The 21642-nt window shown below is 37.4% G+C and overlaps 1 protein-coding gene across 1 annotated transcript; it reads right to left on the bottom strand.

Annotated features, from left to right (window-relative positions):
- Positions 1 to 1146: 1146 nt before the first annotated feature.
- Positions 1147 to 12112, bottom strand: LOC140930816 (uncharacterized). Its single transcript, XM_073380529.1, has 3 exons — positions 12002 to 12112; positions 1707 to 2105; positions 1147 to 1500 (listed from the first exon to the last, which is right to left on the bottom strand). The coding sequence occupies exons 1-3, from the start codon at positions 12110 to 12112 to the stop codon at positions 1147 to 1149; spliced, it is 864 nt and encodes a 287-aa protein (XP_073236630.1).
- Positions 12113 to 21642: the final 9530 nt, after the last annotated feature.

Here is a 21642-nt window from a genome sequence, read left to right as displayed (position 1 = left end):
GTGTGTCCGTAATAGATTTGTGACAAGGCATTAGTTGGCAGTTGTTCAGGCGTTCCTGTTTCTTAGGTAGTTCTCGAGTCGTCTCAGGGAAGAAAATGTGCGCTCTGAAGTCGCTGATGTCACAGGTATTGTCAAGTACATCAGCAAAAGTGTTTGTCGGTACCAAAACGTGGGGTGGCTCTGCCCCCCATCCCAAATTTTTGTTTGAGGGGCTACGGCCCCCGCTGCCACCCCACCCTTCACCCCCCCCCCCCCCCCAAATGCACCGGCTATGTGAAGTAGAGCATTGGTTATGCCCTCACTTTACGCACGTTCGTAAGATTTGAGACAATGATCTCTCAAATATATTAGTCTTCCTTATATCAAAGATAAAAGTGCTGAGGAAAAAACGGAGAGAAGAAGGAAAAAGCCCATAGTACAAAACTGTTTCGAAAATCGACTGAGACATTGAGGGATGTTCAAAAATGACCCAGGCTATAATTTCTTTGAGTTTACTACACTGAGACCAAACCCCGATCCCCTTCCCCACCACCACTACCATGGAGATGAAGGATGAGGTCAGAGAAGAAACTTATCGCTAAATAACTTCAAATTCTGCCAGAATTTGGGGAAGGTCATTGTATTTTTCTTCGCAAGAGACTTATTGAAACATACAAATATCCAAACTCCCCCCCTCCCCCCCCCCCCCCCCAAGCTGTGTTCAAACCCTCCAGCCCATGCCATTCAGAAAGTTAGACGAGTAAGACTTTAGTTAAACGTCCTTAGGACAGCACGCGCGCCTTAGTGATATGGCTAGTTCGGCTTTGGAAACTGTCACCACCCCAACCCAAGACTACAACATTTTTCTCCCTGACTGGAGTCCATAGCTAGTATTGTTCATCCGCCCAAGCACTATTACCTTGCCAAAATTGGTGCTTTTACCCCTAAGTGCACAATTTTTTCACTGAATGGCTTGACTTTAATAATAATTATAACAATTAACGGTGGCTACGCACAGGTTTCTTATCTTCTAACTGTTGTTTGGTGTTATCTCTATTTCCCCTTATTTTTCAATTAAATCTTAAATGTACATTATCGTTAGCTTAATTACTCAAGAGGAACTTCTTTTGGACGCTACTGGAGGGAAGCAGCCTCCCAAAAGGGGTATTAGGACTGGGGCCTAGCAACTTCTTCTATCATTATGCGGGACACTGACTTCCACCCAGTGTAAGCATCAGCCAAGTGTTCGTTACTACACTTTCCGATCCATAATTCCACTGTAACCGCTCCTTGTGGGATGTTTTCACAGTATCCCTCAAATGATCGATGATGCAACTGATTAAGTCTCCCAGATGGCCAGTTGTTGTAAACAACAGCCTCAATCGTCATTGGTCCACTGCACTCATTTCCATTAAACTTGAAATACCAGCGATTACACTTATTTTGACTATAGGATCTTGTGTTTCCCTGGTAAGAGATTCTTAGCGCTGTATCTGACTTCAGTTTGTTGAAAGCACAGTCCTGAAAAAAAGACAACCGTACTGAAAAAATACTAAACAAGAAAGGGCATAAAAATTCAGGTGTGACACGCTAAAAGGGGATTAAGGCTCAGAAAAGACGAATTATAAACTTATAACTGTTGGATTATCTGACTCCCCACCTCTTTTCCCCTATTGATATCATTTACTTTCTTATGAAAGTTATTAATTATCAAATTCTCAATTTACCTTAATCTTCCCGTTATCAGTATTGGATTCTGATTTCCACACACATTGTTTCCAGTTGGTTTGTGGTACTACACTTGATTTACTTGCTTTGACGCTTTCTCCTTTCTCTCCTTTGTCTCCTTTTCTTCCTTGATTTCTCACAATGCCTGGCTCTCCTTTCATTCCCAGAAGTCCCGGTTCACCTTTAATTCCCATGATTCCGGGCGGTCCGCTTTTCCCGGGAGGCCCTTCGCGCCCTCTGTCTCCTCTTGGACCAGGCGTTCCTTGTGATCCCTTATCACCGATCTGCCCTTTTGGACCTTCCCTTCCCTGGGGCCCCTGCGTTCCTGGCACGCCTGGTATTCCCGGCATGCCATTTGATCCTGGAATGCCGGGGAAACCATGACCAAGTACAACTTTCTGAAAAGAAAAATGTGAAGAGATTAAGTGAAGAGAGATAGGGCAGTGAAAGTGTTTATTGTCAGTAACTCAATAGAGAACGGTGATTAGCGGAAACAATTGTGATAATAATAGTAATGATAATGGTAACGATAATGCTAATGAACATTGACGGCATACTAATTTTAAAGGCCCATGTTCACCCAAACGGCTTTGCGCGCTTGTGTTTTTGTTTTGAAACGATTATTTTGTCAAACGCAGTGTTTTGATTGGCTTCCACTTTTGAGGAGCGTTGCGTGACGATACTAAAAAACGACTGCTAGGGAGAGTAGCTCTTTTCACGCTAGCACTGGACGAAAAAACGGATTTGCCTAAGTTTGCTAGTTGAGCAAATCTATTGTAAATTTAGGGTACTAATGTTGCTACTTATTTGTTCTTGGTGCAAATTTTGTTCGAAAGTGAAAGTTTACTTTTCTGCAAGGGTGGCGTAAATGTGGAGTAAATATCAAGTTTACAGATATTTTGTTTCACTTTTGCTCCCCATAGTAAATTTGGTGTTTAGATTCAAATTTGCCGCCATTTTGTTCTCTGTGTAAAAATCGAACGGCAAAAGTGAATGTTTGCTTAATATTTTCTGGCATAGCAAAGTTACTGTGTAAATTTATGGTTACTAGAGGCGTAAATTTAAGCAAAATATGATCAAAGAACTATCTTTACGACCACTTTAACCAACGTTTGCACATTTACCAAACTTCACAGTGTTATTTCACGCAAGTTTTGATTTTCCATTGCCCCGTTTCAATCACCATCACATTCTTCTCAAGGTTTATCATATTACTTGCTGCAGCTGGTTATTTCGGGTAAGGCCATCCCCCCTTTTTTTTCGTTTAGCGTCGAATGCGTTTCCTGATATTGGGTCGGTGGCTCCGACAAAAAAAAAAGTATCACAAGAAGTCTCGGAATAGGAGGCCCTGACGTAAAACGTTACCATTTACAATTTGGGTGAACAAAATGCACAATATGTGAAAGGTTTGAACCCAGGAGTCATTTCAATAGTAGATTTCAGAGTTTCATCGTCCGGGTGAATGTAGTACTGAATGCACTCCGTCGCAAGATCAGCCGCCATGTTTGTTGTTTCCCAGGCTTCCACGTGACTTTGGCACATGCGCGATTTGATTTACATTGTCACGTGCGGCTTTTGAACCAATAGAATAGTGTAAAATAAACTTTCGTTGAACAGTTCAAATTCACGCGGACTTCACAAGCGATTCAGCGTTGCAAAACGAGTAGTTTTGTAATTTTCGGATAATAGAAAGCCTGTCTTTCTATTCAGCTGTTCTATTACGATTTATACCTTTGTTATTTTCGAGAGACAGTGATCAGTTGCGATATTCAGGGACCGCGGAGCAAGGCGAAAAGTGGGAGGGCTGACAATTGAAAATAATTTTTTCATATTGAAAATCGAAAAAAGGAATAAAATCATAGTATTTGATTTGTTTCTGTTGCGTGACTTTGCATACTTTATCCAGTATTTGTTGCTCTTTATAGGTCGGCATTAGTGAAGATACCGAAATTCTTGACCTGATTTTCCTTCCGTCCAGCAAATGTGTTTGCGATCTGAATAACGTCCAAGCTTTCCGTTAATTTCTTATGACAATTAAGTACTGTCAAGTTGCTGAATCGCTGCTGTTTCATCAAAAATCCAGTTACACTTAACGAATATAAGTCAAAAACAACTCGCACTTCCAAAAAATAAAACTTTTAACAATATGTTGAAATGTTTACTGGTCAAACTCAAACTCTCCAGTTTCACTGCGAGTAGTTGTCGTCTTTTCTGCAGAGCTTACAGACTTTTACGAAGTCCCAGATAACTCTAATAAACGACCAACATAGATTCAATGCAAGAAAAGACGCGATTACAATTTTAGTATAGAAAATACTACACTGAAGTGATCTGAAAAATTTCTAACTATGGCCGTTCACTGTTCAAGTAATGTAATTCTTCTTGCCATCGAATATTTCATTGATTCGAAAGGAGAAAGACAAAATATAAAACTTTTATCAACTCAAAACAACTACTCACCTTCGTTTGGCTTGAAAAAGCTAGTAATTTTCTTCATTTCGTCTGATAAAACTGATAAAAAACTCTGCCGGAGATGGAAGTACAAAACAGGCTGCCGAACGAAGCGAAGGGGTAGCCAAGGCATGGCGTTTGATCAAGGGGCAAGTCGGCCCCATGGCACAATTACCACGAAAAGCACGGGAGCCCCACAAAATGTCTGGCGTTTGAAATTAAAGAAAATACAGAGAATATAGCGGAATATAGACGGAAAAAACTTGTTTCAAGTCTTTTTTTTATTTTAATTATTTTTCTTTTTAGCGCAAAAAGCGGGGGCGGAGGCGCAAAAAAGTGGTGGGGCCGCGGCCCTACCAGCCCCTCCCCCTCCGCGGTCCCTGATATTCTTCACATAAAGCCTGTTTCCAAGTCATCAACTCAGCTGGATTGCAGAAAGGTATGTTCTTCTTGATATCGTGGTTCGTTCACTTACTTTGGTTTTCTAATAACTTTGCGTAAGCTTAAAACCTCAAACATAAATCTTAAAATTTAAGATGCATGCACAGGTATGCCATTGATTGATTCCTTTTTGTTTACTGCAGAAATAACTGTACTCTTTGTTGCGCATCGTCTTCATTAATGGAATAATCTTAAGTAGCCAGATCTTGAGCTGTGCAGGCAAACATTTCTTTTACACCAATATAAGTCGGTGATGTGACCTTAGCATGTCCATAATTCAGTAATTTCGCTTGTTCTACAGCTGAGTTAATATGTTAGATCTTTGGGGTTACTGTACTTTTCAGGTGACAGCACTTGACAAAGCAGTGGTCACTATAATTTATTATTTAATATTCTACTACATTTCAAATGACAAATGATTTTCCTTTTGAAATTTTTACAGTCAAAAACTCTTGTTTCACATCTATAGATAATTATGGTTCAGTGATATTGTGAAATCTTAATTTGGTTCATTTTGCAAGTGACGGCATAAGTTTGCCAGATCTTGAAGCATATGTGTCATTCTGAGTGACCATTGTATTATTGTTCCACATTTAAATGACAAATGATTCTTATTTCATAAATTGTACCATCCAAAACTCTTATGGTTTATACATATGGTTCAGTGATACTGTGAGATCTTAATTTTGGTTCATTTTGCGAGTGACGGCACTTGCCAGATCTTGAAGCCTACAGTATGTGTCATTCTGAGTGACCACCGTATTATTGTTCCACATTTAAATGACAAGTGATTCTTCTTTCATAAATTGTACCATCCAAAACTCTTATGGTTTATACATATGGTTCAGTGATATTGTGAGATCTTAATTTTGGCTCATTTTGCGAGTGACGGCATATGCCAGATCTTGAAGCCTATGTGTCATTGTGAGTGACCACCGTATTATTGTTCCACATTTCAATGACAAGTGATTCTTCTTTCATAAATTGTACCATCCAAAACTCTCATGGTTTATGCATATGGTTCAGTGATATTGTGAGATCTTAATTTTGGCTCATTTTGCGAGTGACGGCATATGCCAGATCTTGAAGCCTATGTGTCATTCTGAGTGACCACCGTATTATTGTTCCACATTTAAATGACAAGTGATTCTTCTTTCATAAATTGTACCATCCAAAACTCTTATGGTTTATACATAATGGTTCAGTGATATTGTGAGATCTTAATTTTGGTTCATTTTGCGAGTGACGGCATTTTTTTCATTTTGCAAGTGAAGCCTATGTGTCATTCTGAGTGACCACCGTATTATTGTTCCACATTTAAATGACAAGTGATTCTTCTTTCATAAATTGTACCATCCAAAACTCTCATGGTTTATGCATATGGTTCAGTGATATTGTGAGATCTTAATTTTGGTTCATTTTGCGAGTGACGGCGTATGCCAGATCTTGAAGCCTATGTGTCATTCTGAGTGACCACCGTATTATTGTGCCACATTTAAATGACAAGTGATTCTTCTTTCATAAATTGTACCATCCAAAACTCTTATGCTTTATAAATATGGTGCAGTGATATTGTGAGATCTTAATTTTGGCTCAATTTTGCGAATGACGGCACTTGCCAGATCTTGAAGCATAAGTGTCATTCCAAGTGACCACTGTATTACTGTTCCACATTTTAAATGACAATACCTCATTATTTATACCTTTTGTACAGCTCAATGATGTTGAGGGATCTTTGTTAGTTCATTTTGCGACTAAATGCTTTGGCTTTATCATGCCAAATAACCACAATTAGTTAATTATTGTTCTAAGCAACATGTGGGTTGCCTTAATGTTACGTTTCTCAGGTTCTGACCGGTTTTACGGTTTATGTGTACAGTTGAGTCATGGCTGTGCTCTGTTAGAGCCTGGTGACCTGTGGGACACTATCAGTTCTACTCTTGAATGACAGGGGAATTAATTTATTTCAGTTTTTATTTACACTTAAAAGAGTCTTAATGAAACAAATGCAGATTCAACAGAAAGAGGCATTTCTGCTCTCTACTTTAACACCTGTTCCAAAAAACATATTATATATTTAATGAAAAAGTTAGTAGGAATAAAGTGCAGGGAGGAATTTTTCTCACAAATATCCTCAAACTGTTCCTTTGATTAAGAGAGTGTTTTCAGCTTTTAGCATCGTGTCATTGTTCTGCAACCCAATCATTTACACTGAGTATGAGCAGTACATGCTTGTTTACCAACTGTGGGTTACTTGTTGGCTGCTAAATCATGGCTCTTCATTTTTCTTTCAGAAAAAAAAAAATTAAAGGGCCAATATGCTCTGAGGGAGTCAACTAGCATCAGTTAGTCAGACAAGGACAAGTACCTTGCATGTATGTCCGTTGCATATATGTCATCAGAGGAGTCTTTGTCTGAAACAGCTGTACCAGAGTGGCATGAAGGTAATTCTTCAGGTTCAGATGAGGACCTCCCAAACAGGGAAAATCTCTGTGTAAGGCCACTTTCCTGGCAGAGCATTGAGGTTAATGGTTTAATGGCCCAGTTGGACCGCAAAGTTGCATGGTGTCAAAGCCAATGAAGTGAAAATAATGGTAATAGAGCACACAGTGAGACCAGCATCAAACCAAGGAGCACCAGATGATGCTCCTGAGTTTGCTATGGCACCTACCACTTACAATAGAAAAAGGAACTTGATCATAAGCATAACGCAGATAATTTTTTGAAGAACATTCAGAAAAGAAGAAGACATTTTAGATAAAAATGTACAAAATAATAATAACACTCAAGTTGAAGTTGACATGCATCATGATTCAGTTCCTTTTCAGTTAAGTTCCTAGAACCATATTTACTCAGTAGACAATTGCACAATTTTTTGAGTTTTGATGAGGACCGACAATGTAGTAAGTGAATATCCTTTTACAGCCATGGGGAAGAGCCACGTTAAAACTAGGTAAATTACCAAATCTCAAAGTGATTTGTCACAATCCAATGAAGATCTTACCTGTGTTGCAGACACTCTAAACCTTCTGTACAGAGCATGCCGTCTGAGAATTAGTGCACAATATCATGTTTGAATCCCACAGGGTCACAAAGACATGCATGTATGTCAGCGTTTTGTGACTGGCTAGGTTCTTACGCTGTTTGTGATTAGTCCGATTTGAAATAAAGTGTTGACACAAAGTCACATAATCTCAATGACCTTTGCATGGTATATGGTGGAGCCACAAACTTTCCCTTACCAGACAAATGTCTGCAAAATTTGCCATCTTTGCAGAGCTGTGCTTGTTAGTTTGCACCGAATCACTCTGTAACTTGGCAACTTTACTGAATTTTAAAAACCTTCCATCTAGTAGCCTGTAAATGCAGCTGTATTTTCAGTCGTTGTGTCCATTCACCCAACATATGTAATTGGAGATACATCTGCATCCACTTTCCGCAGTGGTGACAGATCCTAAGGCTACCCTAAGCACTGCCTTAAAAAGTGCCACTCTGAGGACTAAACCTAGCCAATACACCCCATAGTAGAGTAATTACTGGACTCCAAATGCCATGATCCTATTTTGTTCTTGGCATATTTTATGAAAAAAGAGTGCAGTTATGTTTTATGCTAAAAAAAAAAAATTCCGTGTGTGATAACAGTTTTTTGATAAGCATGGCTTAAATTTTAATCACCTGCATGCCAATAACAATAATAATGATGATGAATTAAAGAAGTTCTACAGAGCTTTCATAGTGCATAGATTGTGTTTGGATAATTTGGATATTTAATCAGTCCAATACTGCAAGCAAAACAGCTGATCATGTGAATCAGAAAAAAATTGCTCAAATTTTTAGCAAATAATTTGATTTTAGTAAAAAAAATAAAAAAATTATGGTCATATAATAATACAAGAATTTCACCAAATCATATTATTTACAGTGATATAATAATAATAAGTAATGGTAACAGGACTGAGTGGAGTCCAATTCGGTCTGTAATCATACGAATGATTAACAAAATCGGACGACCGCGTAGCGGGAGTCCGATTTGTTTAATCACGAGTATGATTACAGACCGAATTGGACGACACGAAGTTCTGTTACCAATTAATCATAACTTTAACAAAATTTGTGATATATAGGGCTCTTTTTAAATCAAAACACAAGAAATTCCAAGATTTTTTCGCTAGGTATGAAAAAAAAGCCATTTAAGCGCGCGCGTGATGGCGCGTACTATCCAATTACTTAGGCATGACGCGTACTGTCCAATTAAACTGTCCTATTAAGGCTGAAATCAGGGCAGTTGAGAACCAATCAGATTTGAGAATTTTGTTATAGTTATGATTACAATAATAATACAAGTATTTAACCAAATCAGTTGATAGCAGATTTGCTTTCATAACTTGAAAAGCTTTTGGCTACCTATAGGATGAGAGTAAAATTGGGGTGTCATCTCATGCTAGTTTTAGAAGTTTAGCAGTAAATGAAGCACCTGTAAAATAAAATACATGTACATGCTAAAAAGGTGACAAAATTAACCTTATAAGTGTTTACTGCTGGGTAAAAATATATCAAAGTCGTACCCAAATCATAGAAATGCACAGAGCTTTCGCATAGTAACTCATTTTATTTACAAGAAATATTTTTATATAACTGATTTGGTTAAAAATGAATCATACAGATGTATCTCCCCTTGGGGGTAAGTGAATAGTACTAGATACACTATATAATATTATTCACTGCCTATTTTGGGAAGTGGATAATATTTATCAGATGAAAACAAGTTCTTATAAATAATGATTAGAGGAATATCGCTTATCATAATAATTTGAGGCTAATTTTATTTCCTGTGGTTGATGTTCTGTCCATTAGTAAGGATGTCACATCTACATTGGGAGTGATGTGTACATGTTGTTATCGTATGTCAACCATTTGCCAATAGTATCAATTGAATCTAGAAAGAGTATATTTGAAGTATACCACTCAAATGGAGTTACGTTTTACCTGTACCAACCTTAGATAATTATGAACCAGCTAGTGTTGACTTGCACTTTCAAACCCAATGTACATTCTTATACACTTATGAAGTTAGATAGTTTCACATTGTATGTGCTTTTTATTTAAAGGCATATATTTTGTGGTACATGGAGTGCCCTGAAGAGGCCAATGGAACTTTCTTTTAATTTATCTTGCTTTTTATTGTACAGTGTATATTAAAGATAATAAAGTCATTTTATTCTTGAAATTTTGTTTGGTGTCTTAATTGTTTGTCAGTCATTTATGGTACCAAGTAAAAATAAGAAACATGTGGATAATGATGTTTTGATCAAATTTGCTATCTTGAGTAAAAGTGTAAAAAAGTGATATTTTAATCAACTTTGTTTACCTTACTTAAAGTATGGAAAACTGCTATCATGGCAATATTTGCCATCCTGAGCAAAGATACAGAAGAACTGATATTTGATCAACTTTGCTACAATGGGGAAAAGTATGGGTAACTACTGTTTTGATCATATCTGCCATCCTGAGCAAAATTGAGAATAAAGTGGTATTTGGCCAAATCTGCTACCCTGAGCAAAACAGTGGCAAACGCCTATTTTGATCATATTTGCCACACTGAGCAAAGATAAGGAAGAAGTGATAATTTGACCTCATTTACTACACTGGGCGATACACAAATAAAGTGAATTTTTGCTCAGATTTACTATCCTGGGCAAAACTGTTGAAAAATGAGTTTTGGTCACTTTTACTACATTGAGCAAAAATGTGGCAAATTACTACTTTGACCGAATTTGCCATAGTGAGCAAAAGCATTCAAAAATTCATCTTCGATCACTTTTGCCCATTTGGGCAAAAACCTGACAAATGTCAGTTTTGCTATCAAGTTTGACACCCCTGTAAATGCCTTGATAAAGTAAAGGTTATCCTTGTTTTTACACACGGGGCAAATTTGAGGCAAATTCGGCATTTACCACCTTTGCCACTAATGCAAAATTATGGCAAAGTTGGTCCTATGTCATGTGGCAAAATTGAGCAAAATTAAGCAAATATGGCATTTGCAGATGATTTGCTCCAAATTTGCTATAGAGGTAAATTCGTTTTTTCGTCCAGTGGCTTGACCGAAGCTTACAGAGACGGTATCAAAGAGGCCAGTGAGACTTTAATTATTTTCCAAATGGAGAAAAATATTTTGCCGACTTCGTTAAAGGTCATCGGAGAACGCAGTTCAAAATTTAAACTGGTAGTGAATGCGTATGGGTGCTTTGTTGAGTCCGATGAACACAATGAAGATCATATAATTACGAAACGTCTAAGCACCAGGTGAGATTTTCCTGAAGCCCGATTTGACTGTGAAATGTTTTGATTCCTCAATCTATTATTTTGTGTTAATTCTTAGGAAGCTTAGGTATGTGTTCTCGAAAGAATAAGAAAGAAGTTGTGTTTGCAAAGCGTCGAATCAGCACTGCGTACAGTCTTGTCGCTGTAATCGCTGTGTTACAGTTCCTTTAGGTTTGGCTAAGGACTGGTTTGTTAATAATAGTTCTCGATACTTTACAGCGATACGCCAGACGATAAGTTTACATTAAGGACGTCACTCGCTTCATAGGTTAAATTAAATAAGGCGTTGTTCATGTTAGATTGACTCGCTTGTTTCGCTTTCAACTGATTTCAACGGGACCTTTGTTTACAATTGAACATCAACATTCGATGTAGAAGGAACTCGGTGAACACGCTGTCTGTAGAATTTGCAGCCAAGAGCTTCTTTCCCATCTCTCCAGAGATTAAAAAAACGGATTCACGGATACGAATGTACTTCGGCGACCCCCGTCGACGGGGTCTTCCAACCGTAGGTTTCGATAGCGCCGCCATCGAAAGTACTGCAGTGAAACAAACGCTTACAGAAACAAAAAGGTTCGATACCAGACCAAAATATCCAAAAAGATGTAAAGAAAAATACCAAAAGAACCTGTTTAGACTTTCTCTTAAGCCAGATTTAGCGAACTGTGGAAGATTAACAAAGATTGGCTCTACACAATGAAGGCAGCGATTTTCAACTACGATAAATGTTTTTTTTTTTTTTCTGGAGTACAGGGCGAGCAATGCATGTAGGGTGAACGTGGGCCTTTGTCATTGTTATAATATTATCGACTTAGCAGTGTCTAGGCATGCCCTTATGCCGAAAAAAGGCTAGTATGGAGGCAGTGAGACCGTGCAAAAGTTGAAACGGATTGCGAAAACTAAGTAAGCAAAGTACAGATGAGGCTTACGCAAAATATTAACACGATACTTAAAGCGAGCATTTTGATTGTAGTTCTAAACATCGAGAAGGCCTTATACATGCGATTTTTTTTGTTTTTTTTTGTTTTCGCAATGCTACACGCCATGGAATGTCAACTAAAACAGGATAATTATTCCATACCTCGCATAAATCTTTTATCTCTGCGCTTTTTTGTTGCTGAGGTGAAGTGGTTGTTCCCAGGGAACCGTCAGAAATACAGAGAATCAGGAAAACAGCGAAATACTGAACCATGATGAGGACTGAAGCAGTGCACTGCGATAACTGAGATCAGTGCTACGTGCTCATCAGTTAAATAGCAAATTCCTCTCTTGGAAATGATATTTACAGATCCTGATTTGTGTCAGAATTTAATGCAGCGACCTCTTCATAACGTTCTTTTTAAGTGGTCAGACGTGCAGGTATTGTTTCTATCGTTTTTTTTGTTGTTGTTGTTTTTTTAAATCAACGTATCTTTAGCCAGCGTACTGTTTGTTTTGCATTTTTGCTGCATAAATCCTTTTAACGCCTGCACGGTAGCGGAGACTGTAGGCGGTCAAAATAGACATCGCACTGAAACATTTGCTTATTTTTAACAATAAAACAGCGAGCAAAAGTAGCCCATTGCTTTGATATTTGTATGATGACTGCTGCTTTGTCTTTCTTGATGGTGTTTTGTTTTCGTTTCTATTTCCAACACGCCAGAAAACTGAGGTTGCAACCTCTTAAAAGCTCCTACATTAAGATGGGTAGTGCTTGTTATCAAATTACAATTTTAGTCGAACGCGAGCCACGAAAGTTCCAACTTGACAAAGTTTACTATGTTTATCTTAACCACCTCATCGCACACTCTCTTACAAGCAACAAAGGAAACTTTAGATTATTTTTCTAATCATCATTTTTATGAGATGAGTGTTTATATGTTTCAGTGCTTGAAGGTTCTGTTACTAAGTATGTATCATTAGTAAAGAACTCGTCAGAAGGAGAGAAACAGGTAAATAGCTGAGAAAACCAGGGAAATGCTTTACGACGATAAGGACTGAAAAAAAAAAATCAAATATTTTCAAAGTTAAAGTGGAATTTCTTCTTTTTTGAAACGTGCAAAACTGTAGCGACAACAATATATCAAAATGTTGATAGTGATTTTAGCTAGTAGTTGTTTATGCATTGTTGCTTGTACTTGATCCTCCTTGCTAGCACACTACAAATATCAAATCGTGACCTCCGCTCAGACATCTATAGTAAGTGCGTACGGTGTGTGTTTCTCAAACTTGGCTGCTGTTGCTGTGTTGCCTAAAAGAGTAATGCTAGCAGAGTAGCCAAAAGTTTTTTGGTAACTATCGAGAAAGAAAAAGTTTGTCGCTTGAAAAGTATAAACAGTGAACGGTGGGACCTACTGGATTTATGGGTAGAACTTTATTAACATTGCAAAATCAAAGTTCTTTCCAGAAATGTTTACTGACGAAGCTGTGCAAAGGTTATCTTAAATGTTATCTCATTTGCAATTTTCTCAGAAACAGTGATCTTTCGGACTTAAGTCACTTTCTTCAAAACGGTTTCAATGTTGCTTAATTGATCCCGCCGGCAATAACACAAAAAGCGAAACCGGTATTAAAGTAACGTATGTAAATTTGTTCTTCTTGAAATATTACATCGCGTATGCTTCAGTCTTATTGTCCAAATTCCGTAATCATCCTGTTGTCTTTCTTGTGGTTGCCGTCTGTTTTAGAACCATCTAAACAAACATTCGCGCTATGAAGTTATTGCGACCGATTTAGCGTCATCAGAAGTATTGCGGCCTACAATTATTTAAGTGTCTTAAAGGGTCCGTGCACACTTCGGCCAATCTAAGTTTCCATTTTTCCAGCAAAAACGGAAAAAGGAAATACTACTTATCCTTATCATATTTACATATTTTAAAGTACAGACAAAAATAGAAAAAAAGAAAATGGTCAGGAAAATTGATCATTTTTTCATTTTTCTAATGGTGAAGTCCGCTTCAAAAATACAAAATATACTGTAAACGGCTAAAAGCGATATTTTTGCTACTTTTTATTTTCTATTGTTAGAAAATGAAACAATCCCCGATTCCTAGATCATTTTTCTATTTTTCCGTTTTTCCCAAAAAATAGAAAAACGGAAAAATGAAAAAGATTATATTTATTCGCACCATTTTTTCATTTTTTTCATTGTGTTCAAAAAATGAAAAAATAGAAAAATGGCATACCTATCGCCTAGTTTTCCATAATTCCATTTTAACAAGAAAAATGAAAAAAAAAAGACAAGTGTTGCGAATAATTTTTCCATTTTTTCAGTAAATAGAAAACAAACAAACAAAAACGGACAATTTTTCATCTTTTGTTTTAACGAAAAATAGCAAAGAAAAATGATAAATCATGAACATTTACCAATAAAGAAAATAAAAACCTAATCCACTTTAGACTCACTAGTTTTGTTAGACGATTTACACAGGGTTGGCGAAGGCGTGGGATGCGGAGGGCGGGTGGGGGCACTTTAGTTCTCAGAATGCGAACGTAGTTTCATTCACTTTTGGATTTGATTAGCTGATTCCTATACCTCATTATTTAGGACTCACTCTGTGACCTGTTCTAACACTGCGTCACCATAAAGTGTTCCTGTTCCATTCAAACTGTAGAACGTTTCCCCATACTTGTCGCATGGGTTTCCCGACATTAGCGATCTTTGCTCTCGTCTTTCCAGGGCTGAGTTGCTTAAAAGGTGGATAACGCTATCCGCTAAATAAATAACTATCCAGTAGATAACGCAATTGGTTTCCCTAAAATTAGATACATAAAAAATTATCAGGCCGCTGGGTAGTGGCCTATCCGGTGGATAGTCGCTATCCAACGTTTAAACAAATGTATGAGCAAATGTATGGGGCCAGATCATTAAGATGTTCTCTCCCGCGAGCGTATACTAGCCGTTCTGCAGCAAGATCCGTTATTTCGAACTGCTAAGCAGTCTACTTTTGAGCATCTATTTCATTTAAAAGCGTCTGACCTCTTCACTGGCGTGCTCTTTATTTATTTTGCGCATGTGACTGTTCAACGACCTCCTTCTTAACTCCTTCCCCTTAATCTCTCTCACGAACCGCTTTTTTTTTTTGCTGGGACCATAGTGTTGCTGGCATGAAAACCGTTGAGTTACCCCCCCCCCCCCCCTTTTCCCGTACCAATTTTCACGCCTTCTCCTCCCCCCTCGTACCCTTTCTAATATTCTTCATTTCCACGGCCGGTACGGTACGGTTTTCTCGCCGCTTTCATCCACAGTCGACCCCCGACAACTCAAACCTTCAGGGAAATCGAGATCAAAAGTACGAACTACGTCCGCATCTCGAAAACTAAGCCCTCCCACCTCCCAAATTCCCCCACATCTCCGCCGACCCTGGGTAAATCTTCTAACCAAATTAGCGAGTCTCTTCTTCACCGTTAAAATATTCATAACTTCTCACTTTTGAGCGCCATTTTTCAATAAAATAAAAAGTGAAAAACTGTCTGAAAGGGTGTATCGTTTTAAAGTTTTACTATTTATTAAATAAATAAAAAAAAAATAGAAAATTGCTCGCAGCACTTATCATTTTTTCATTTTTCTTATTAAAATGGAATTATGGAAAATTGGGCGATAGGTATGCTATTTTTCTATTTTTTTTCATTTTTTTGAACAAAATGGAAAAAATGAAAAAATGGTGGGAATAAATATGATTTTTTTCATTTTTCTGTTTTTCTGTTTTTGGCGAAAAACGGAAAAATAAAAAAAATGAGTTAGGAATCGGACATTATTTCATTTTTCTCATTTTCTAAAAATAGCAAGAAAACAAAAAATAGCAAAATATCGCTTTTAGCCGTTAACCGTATTTTTTGTATTTTTGAGGCGGACTTCAAAATTAGAAAAATGAAGAAATGATCAATTTTCCTGACCATTTTCTTTTTTTCTATTTTTTTCTGTACTTTAAAATATGTAAATATGATAAGGATAAGTAATATTTTCTTTTTCCGTTTTTGTTGGAAAAATGGAAAATTAGATTGGCCGAAGTGTGCACGGACCCTATGGCGCAAGTTTGATGACAGAAATCCCATCTTTCCTTCATTATAGCTTTTCGAAGCCAAAAGTTCCTGCCGTGTTGTCGTTGGCCAATTCTCTCTCTGAAAATAATAGGTCCACGCAAGCCAAGACAACTTCAGTCTTTCCGAAATTACAAGGGCTTCAGCATTATTTTCCCGAAAAATTTAGCTTCCAATTGAAAGTTTTAGGAAAGTGAGAATTTTATCGTATTTTCGGTTCCGAAAATTTTAGGATTCCTTTCTCTACGAAAAATACTTAACCTGGGTAGTGAAATGGAAAAAATTAAACTTCAGAAAATCGTAAAGAATTTATTAGATAAGCTTCGAACTGATTGTACATGCATGGAACGGTCATCTAGAAATGTTTAGACTTCCTCAACCTATAGAAGATTCTAGGCAGTTTTTGTTTCTCCGATTTAATATCCTTCGTTCGTCTCAGCATGGCTTAAAGAAATAATATTAAACTAATTTATTCACCTTCATTTTCTCTGTGCATTACTGCTAATAAAGATTCCGGCGGCATAACTATAATTTTCAGGCGACATAACTTCAGTGCCTCTCATGCGATAGCAGGTCTCTTTGCGATTCCGGTCAACAGCCGACAGCCGGAGGAATTGGTTTACACTGATCTCGCGTTAATTCCAGCCTACCGTACGTCCATTAAGTGGTGATTTTCAAATGGCTACGGTTACTATCAAATTCCAAAACAGTCTCAACTGGTATATTTGATTCACTTCGACCAGTTATCGATGCTGATTAAATCCGCTGAAAACCCAAGCCATTTTTATCATCTTAGTAACTTTAGTAATCAAGCGTGTTCAGCGTGTCTTACCCAAATTGCACGCTAAGCGTGTTATAATTCGCACACTTACCGTGACATATGGCACGCTACAAAAAAACAAAAGGTCTAGCGTGTTAAATTTACCAAAACAAAGGCAAGTGTGTCCGTCTTTGTTTGTTCAATTTAATATGCGCATATCCGTGATCTACGGCACGCTAAGAGTGTCGTGCAAGCGTGTCGTGAGCGTGCTTTCACCTTTAGCATCAAATTCCTGTGGAGGGTCACATATTTCCATCTTCGATTGAAGCAGTATGAAAAAAAAAAAAACAACAACAACAACAACAAAATTCCATTATCTTTTTTCCTTGATCTATTTTTTCTTTTTATTTATTTAATTTTTTTTTTCAATCTTAGACAACTGAAACAAATTCAGCGAGTGCAGGAAATTTAACAAAGAATGGAAATTTAAGAAAATATAAACATTCGTCATGGGTCAATATTAGTATTTTTCTACAATTTCCACGCTGATCAGCTGTTTTTATTATTATTATTATTATTTTGTTGTTGTTTTCTAACTTTTTTTCCTATCTTAAAAGTCGGTCACTAACTCGACCCAGAGTAGATAATGGCCGATTTGCCAATTTTACTGAGCCAGCCGAATGCCTACATTAAGGCAACGAGTCAGTCACTTACTATATTAATAAGGCATTTAAATGCTTGGTTAACGAAAGAAACGATTGACGTGGGGATGAAATAGTTTCATCATCCGGTTTTCTCATTTACTCAAAACATGGGAGTAGAAAACATTTTTCGCAGATTGGGAGTTCGGGCATCTGCAGGAACCGCTGGATATATTTTTTCGGCTTTTCTTTATAGCGAGTTTATAACAAGTCCCCTGTATTATACCTTTGCCCTAATAAAACTACTGTTCGATATTCTCTTGTGTAATTAGAGTCTTTTTTCCATTAAAGGTGAACAGTAAAAGTATAGGAAAAAAACGACAACACCACCACCAACAACAACAATTGTATCGGTTCGCATTCAAGCGAAAAATCACACGGAAAAAAACACTGATCGTGATCGAGTTGCTTTACGGCTCATTCTCTCAACCTCGGATAAAATTTTCAAGAAAAACCTTTGGGACCAGGGTATTAGAGTGAAAGTCGTTAAATTAAGAACGAAACTGGGAATTGAAGGCTTGAATTGTTGATTCTCTGAGCTCCCTGTTTAAAGTGAGGTCAGTTTAGTCCTGTTTAGCAGAAACAGGCCACTCGTGCTTTCATGGAATTCAATCAGGCGGTCATTTGACAAGAGTAAAGGAACAGGTGAAATAAGGGATTGTTTCCAGCAGATCCGCAGAAATACAGAAAATCTATGAGAAGGGCGAAGTATTGCACCGTTATGAGAAATAAACATTTGATGACGGTGTTTACTGAAATTCGTATCTCGTGGCACTCATCCTGATTAGATAGCGAACATTAAGTTAATCTTGTTTTCCTGCTTAATTTAGGTCTTCCCAAATAACAATTTGGTTCGTGTCATAAAAAAGTTCGACTTTTGACCTTCTCTTTAGAAACAGGCAATTAGTTGCACTGATTGCGGTAAACCCAAAATAATTTTTCGATACTTATCATGGTTCAGTATTCTCTTGTTTTGCTATTTACTCTGTTTCTATCTTTTTGCAGAGCTCATTTCATCTGAACAACAGGAAAGAACCAGAAGGGAGATCACCCTTCAAGGAAGTGTATAATAAAAACACCGGTTACCTCAAAAAAAAGATATGGCAATTGCCAAGAGCCATATACTTGCTCAAAATCATGATCAGAAAATTTAACAACAGCAACAACAATAAAAAGCAATATTAATCGCTTGGCATGGTTAGTTGGCGCTGAATCAAAAACTCTCATTTAATAATTAGCACCACTAACCTTGTCAAAGTGGATGCACTACAAAAATTTAAGGACAGTGCCCACTATTGTTACTGCGCACATTTTCTGCGCATCCCAAGGTAGTCGCGGGCGACGCGAAAGAAATGCGCAACACACAGGACACGCGGACTGGTTTTGTCCCTGTAAGACTGGAAGATTCTAGTTATTTCTTGTGGAAAAGATGCGTCGTTTTTCAATAGCTAAAAGATGTAAAATAGTTTCTATTTACCTTGTCAGTTCTTTGAAAACCGAAGAAGTATACGCATGTTGCTATTTCTACGTATGATAGATCTGACCGAACGTATACAGGGTGTTTCAAAAGTTCGTTCCGATTATAAATTGTATTTTGCACAAAGCCTTTAATGCTTTTTTAGGCAAATGTAAACTGATTCAGGTAAGAAATTTATCTAAATAACCGTTAAAAGTAATTTCAAACTAAAACTTGAAGAAATAATATATATTTTTTGATTTTTGCCCCAACTGTACACGTACGCGAGGTTTTTCCCGCCATACGGTTTTCCTGCCCATTTTGTAGGTTTTCTATTTTGGTATTTTTATCGTTTTCTTTCATTTTCTCTACTCCTTCATGAAAATGAAGGCCTACACTGTTTGTGATAGAGCTCAGGCATCTATTTTTAAGGTCTTCTGGCCATTTAGTAGAAAAAAAAATCATTAAATTGTTAAAGAAGTCTGAACGATGACCGAACAACGTGGTCAAAAGTAAAGACCTTAGAAGACAAACCAAGGAGTGGATGGCTGTGAGAAATACTATCGAAAACGCTGTAAGTATATGCGTAATAATTCCACAAAACAGAAAGGTAAAAAAAATTCAACTTTACATTATCGATCAAAGTTTCGAGCACAACGGTATGGGTATAAGTTACCAAATAAAGTTGGAAAGCCTTGAAGTGAAAAAGGCGGTGCACACTTCATGCAAGCTTGGTGTCAGAAGCATTTGCCAACTTTATACCAAAGGAGGACCGGCCGGCAAACTCAGGTGATGTGAACCCCCTTGAGACCATCTGGATTTCGCAGACGAGACAACATACAAAGATCCAGCTCCAAAACACTTGACGAGCTAAGACAGTGACTACGCTTCGCCTTGGGAGCTACATTCTATACCTCACCGCTTAGAAAATGTCAGAAAACATACTGAAAGACATTCTGGTTACTAATATTTTAGTTATTCAATGTTAAATAAATAATGAATAACATACTAAGTTTTACAAGAGGTTTTTTTAATAATTAGTGAAATTTAAGCGAATAAAAAATCGGAACGAACCTTTGAAACACCCTGTAGTCAAACAAAAGCCAATTCTAAAACATCAAAAGTTATTGCTTCAAGATGTTACGCTTGGAGCTTGGGTATTAAAAAATCCCTTCATAGTCAAGGATCAGTAAATCAGAAGGAAAATAGCACTAAGTCCTCCGCTTAATCGAGAAACTGCAAGCTTACCTTTCACTCGCGTCCTTCGCGTATTATCGGCTAATCGGCTATAAACACTTTCCCGAATACTTCTTTAATTTTGTAAGATTGTATGTAATTATTCACCAGAAGATAGATTTAAAGTGTTCGAGTACATACAGATGTCCCTTTTATCGAGATGTCCGAGGCTTTTATTTTTTGAATAAACAAGGAAAAAACTATCACAAGATTGCTTGGATTGCTGAGATCGCAGCTTCACAAATAGTTGCGGACCGCAAAGGAAACGCTTTCATCGTGGAAAAAAATGGTAAAAAAATTGTTATGCATTTTACAAGAGAAGATAAAGGGGACAGAGAAGTCATCCTCCATACACGCCCTATTCCATAGGTAATTCGTCTCGAGTTATTTTGAAGACCACAGATCCCAAGGGGGAGTAGACGACAGCCAATCACATAGCGCGAATGTGTTCCGCGTGGATGACCCACGCTCAGAGCCACGCGTCCTTCACGAATTGAGGAATTTTTCCGACGAAAACGACTAAAGAGAGATTTCTGCTAAAGCTGTGTCAGGGAAACGGAAATCAAAAAAGAATCACCCTTCCTCCCTTGTATAGAGCTAACAGTACAGCAGGGAAATCCTTAACACAGTGAATATTCTCTCAGGATGAAGAGAGCAATTTCTGGTTTGATATTTATTCTTTTACTAGTCTTTTATTATTCAACAAAAATAACACTTGGTGTCTTATAATAATAATAATAATTTAATAACTTCTAGAGCGCTATTTACATTCACTGATCAACAGCGGCTAACAACTTAAAACTACAATAAAATTGTAAAACTAATTACACGTACATGAATATTACTTGCTACTTGCTTTATTGTACAAACGACCGGATTCAATAGACCGGCGAAATTTCTCTTTTTATTAACGCACGGAGGTTACGACAACTTCGAGTTAAACTGATTTCGCGGGTTGTCAAAGAGTCGAGCGATTCCCTTTTCCCAGGTGAGCGCCGACTCATTTCGCTTCAATATTCAGAAATGCTCTCGATTTCTTTACGCTTTCATTGCCTTTCGCCCGACATGTTTTGCATGGCGTTTAGTCATGCGAAACCTCCACGAAACATCCACGCAGCGCGCGAGGTAACTTTATCCCGATTCTAAAACTAACTCGAGAAGAATTACCTATGGAATAGGGTGCGTATGGGGGATGCCTTCTCTGTCCCCTTTATCCTTTCTTGGCATTTTACTATTGTCATCGTTATTTAAGCATTTTGGCATTACTAAGCATTAAAATTATTGACTCATTGGCAGATTGTCGTGTAGATAGTATTTCTTAGGGTTCAATTTCACGCCACACATATAATCTGGACATTTAGACATAGCTGCCATTCGGCTGTTTACAAACTAAAGATGGAAGGTAAAATAAAGTATTTCCATTCTAAGACTTTCTTAGGTTTAACAGACACTGTTAAGTCTAAAATTAACATTTAGAAACGAAAAATAGTGAATGATCCTGACACAGAATGCTACAGTAAAAAAAATCAAAACGAAATATAAAAAATGAT

This window comes from Porites lutea, chromosome 3 (assembly GCF_958299795.1).
Source record: "Porites lutea chromosome 3, jaPorLute2.1, whole genome shotgun sequence".
Classification (NCBI taxonomy): domain Eukaryota; kingdom Metazoa; phylum Cnidaria; class Anthozoa; order Scleractinia; family Poritidae; genus Porites; species Porites lutea.
Note: the sequence above shows the minus strand (reverse complement) of the source record. Positions and strands in the feature narration are given on the sequence as shown.